Source organism: Bison bison, unplaced genomic scaffold, assembly GCF_000754665.1.
Source record: "Bison bison bison isolate TAMUID 2011002044 unplaced genomic scaffold, Bison_UMD1.0 scf7180017858072, whole genome shotgun sequence".
NCBI classification, from domain to species: Eukaryota; Metazoa; Chordata; class Mammalia; order Artiodactyla; family Bovidae; genus Bison; species Bison bison.
Window position 1 is genome coordinate 83420 of NW_011488645.1, and position 1427 is coordinate 84846.

Below are 1427 nucleotides of genomic sequence, written 5' to 3' on the forward strand. Positions count from 1 at the left end.
CGCCCACGGCCGGGCAGGAGCCAGGACCCCCGAGACAGGTACATGGGCCCCGGGACCCCCCATGCTCCCACCCGCATCCCATTCCCTCGGGCCCTGGGAGGGAGCCCTCTCCTGTCCTGGTTCCCAGGCCAGAGCCTGCTCCTGGCTTCCTGGCCTGTCCATCCTGCCTGGAGGGGCCTTGGCCTTCCTGCTCCCCAGTTCCTTCTTTCTCTCCTCCCCGCCTGAGATGGGCTGGGCTGTGCTCTCCTCTTCCCTGGCCCTGTGCCCAGCCCCTTCTGGCACTGCCCTCCCACCCTCCTGGGGCCTCCAGCTCCATCTCACCTACCTGCGCTCCCTGCCTCCCTGCCCTTTGATTTGGGTTTGCTCTGTTCCGCTTTCTTGCAGGGTAGCGGCTCTGTGAACGGGAGCCCCCTGCTGTCGACATCTGGTGCTAGCACCCCTGGCCGCGGCGGGCGGAGGCAGCTCCCCCAGACCCCGCTGACCCCCCGTCCCAGCATCACCTATAAGACGGCCAACTCCTCACCTGTCCACTTTGCCGGGGCTCAGACCAGCCTCCCTGCCTTTTCCCCCGGCCGGCTTAGCCGTGGCCTTTCGGAACACAACGCCCTGCTCCAGAGAGACCCCCTCAGCCAGCCGCTGGCCCCCAGCTCTCGGATTGGCTCCGACCCTTACCTGGGGCAGCGTCTGGACAGCGAGGCTGCGGCCCGCACCCAGCTTGAGGACACGCTCACCTTCGAGGAGGCCGTGGCCACCAACTCGGGCCGCTCCTCCCGGACTTCCTATGTGTCCTCCCTGACCTCGCAGTCCCACCCCCTCCGCCGGGTGCCCAACGGCTACCACTGCACTCTGGGGCTCAGCTCGGGCGGGGGCGGCCGGGGGCGGCACAGCTACCACCACCCTGACCAAGACCACTGGTGCTAGCCGCACCGCCCGGCGGGCGCGTCCAGGTGATGAGTTTTATCATCCGCGCTGGGCCCCGGGGGCGCTCGGGGCACCGAGGTGGGCAGCAGCCCTGGGAGGAGGGCCTGCCCTGTGTCTCCTCCTCCAGCGGGATGAGCGGTTTGTAGAGGGAGGTTGCTCCCTCTCCACCCCTCCCACGCTGCCTCCCTGGGTCTCGGCACAGACCCCGCACAGGACGCGGTTGTGTGTGCTGAGGGGGACCCGCTGAAGAGCCCAGCATCCAGGGTGTGTGCTGGGAACGTTCTGTAGGAAGTCTGAATCTCGTAGGGATCATCTTTTATCCAAATGTGTGGTGCAGAGGAGCAGGCAAGACCTCAGGACAGAGTCAGTGGTAAACGGAGCAGGTCTCGTCAGCACCCTCACGCCCACAGTCCGGGCGCCCTTCGTACCTGAAATGGCAGAAAGCACTAGAAACACGCAGACACGGCCTCTCCCGACAGCCGGGCCTCACAGGGACCAAACCTGGG

At 66.9% G+C, this 1427-nt stretch overlaps 1 protein-coding gene across 1 annotated transcript in view; it reads left to right on the forward strand.

The window, feature by feature from the left end:
• Positions 1-921, forward strand: part of LOC105004623 (voltage-dependent N-type calcium channel subunit alpha-1B) — a gene marked incomplete at its 5' end in the record, with an annotated part of 57622 nt that extends 56701 nt beyond the window's left edge. Inside the window, 2 exons of the mRNA XM_010862294.1 lie at positions 1-38; positions 385-921. Coding sequence (XP_010860596.1) covers positions 1-38; positions 385-921 — 575 coding nt within the window. The remainder of the gene's footprint in view (positions 39-384) is intronic.
• Positions 922-1427: the final 506 nt, after the last annotated feature.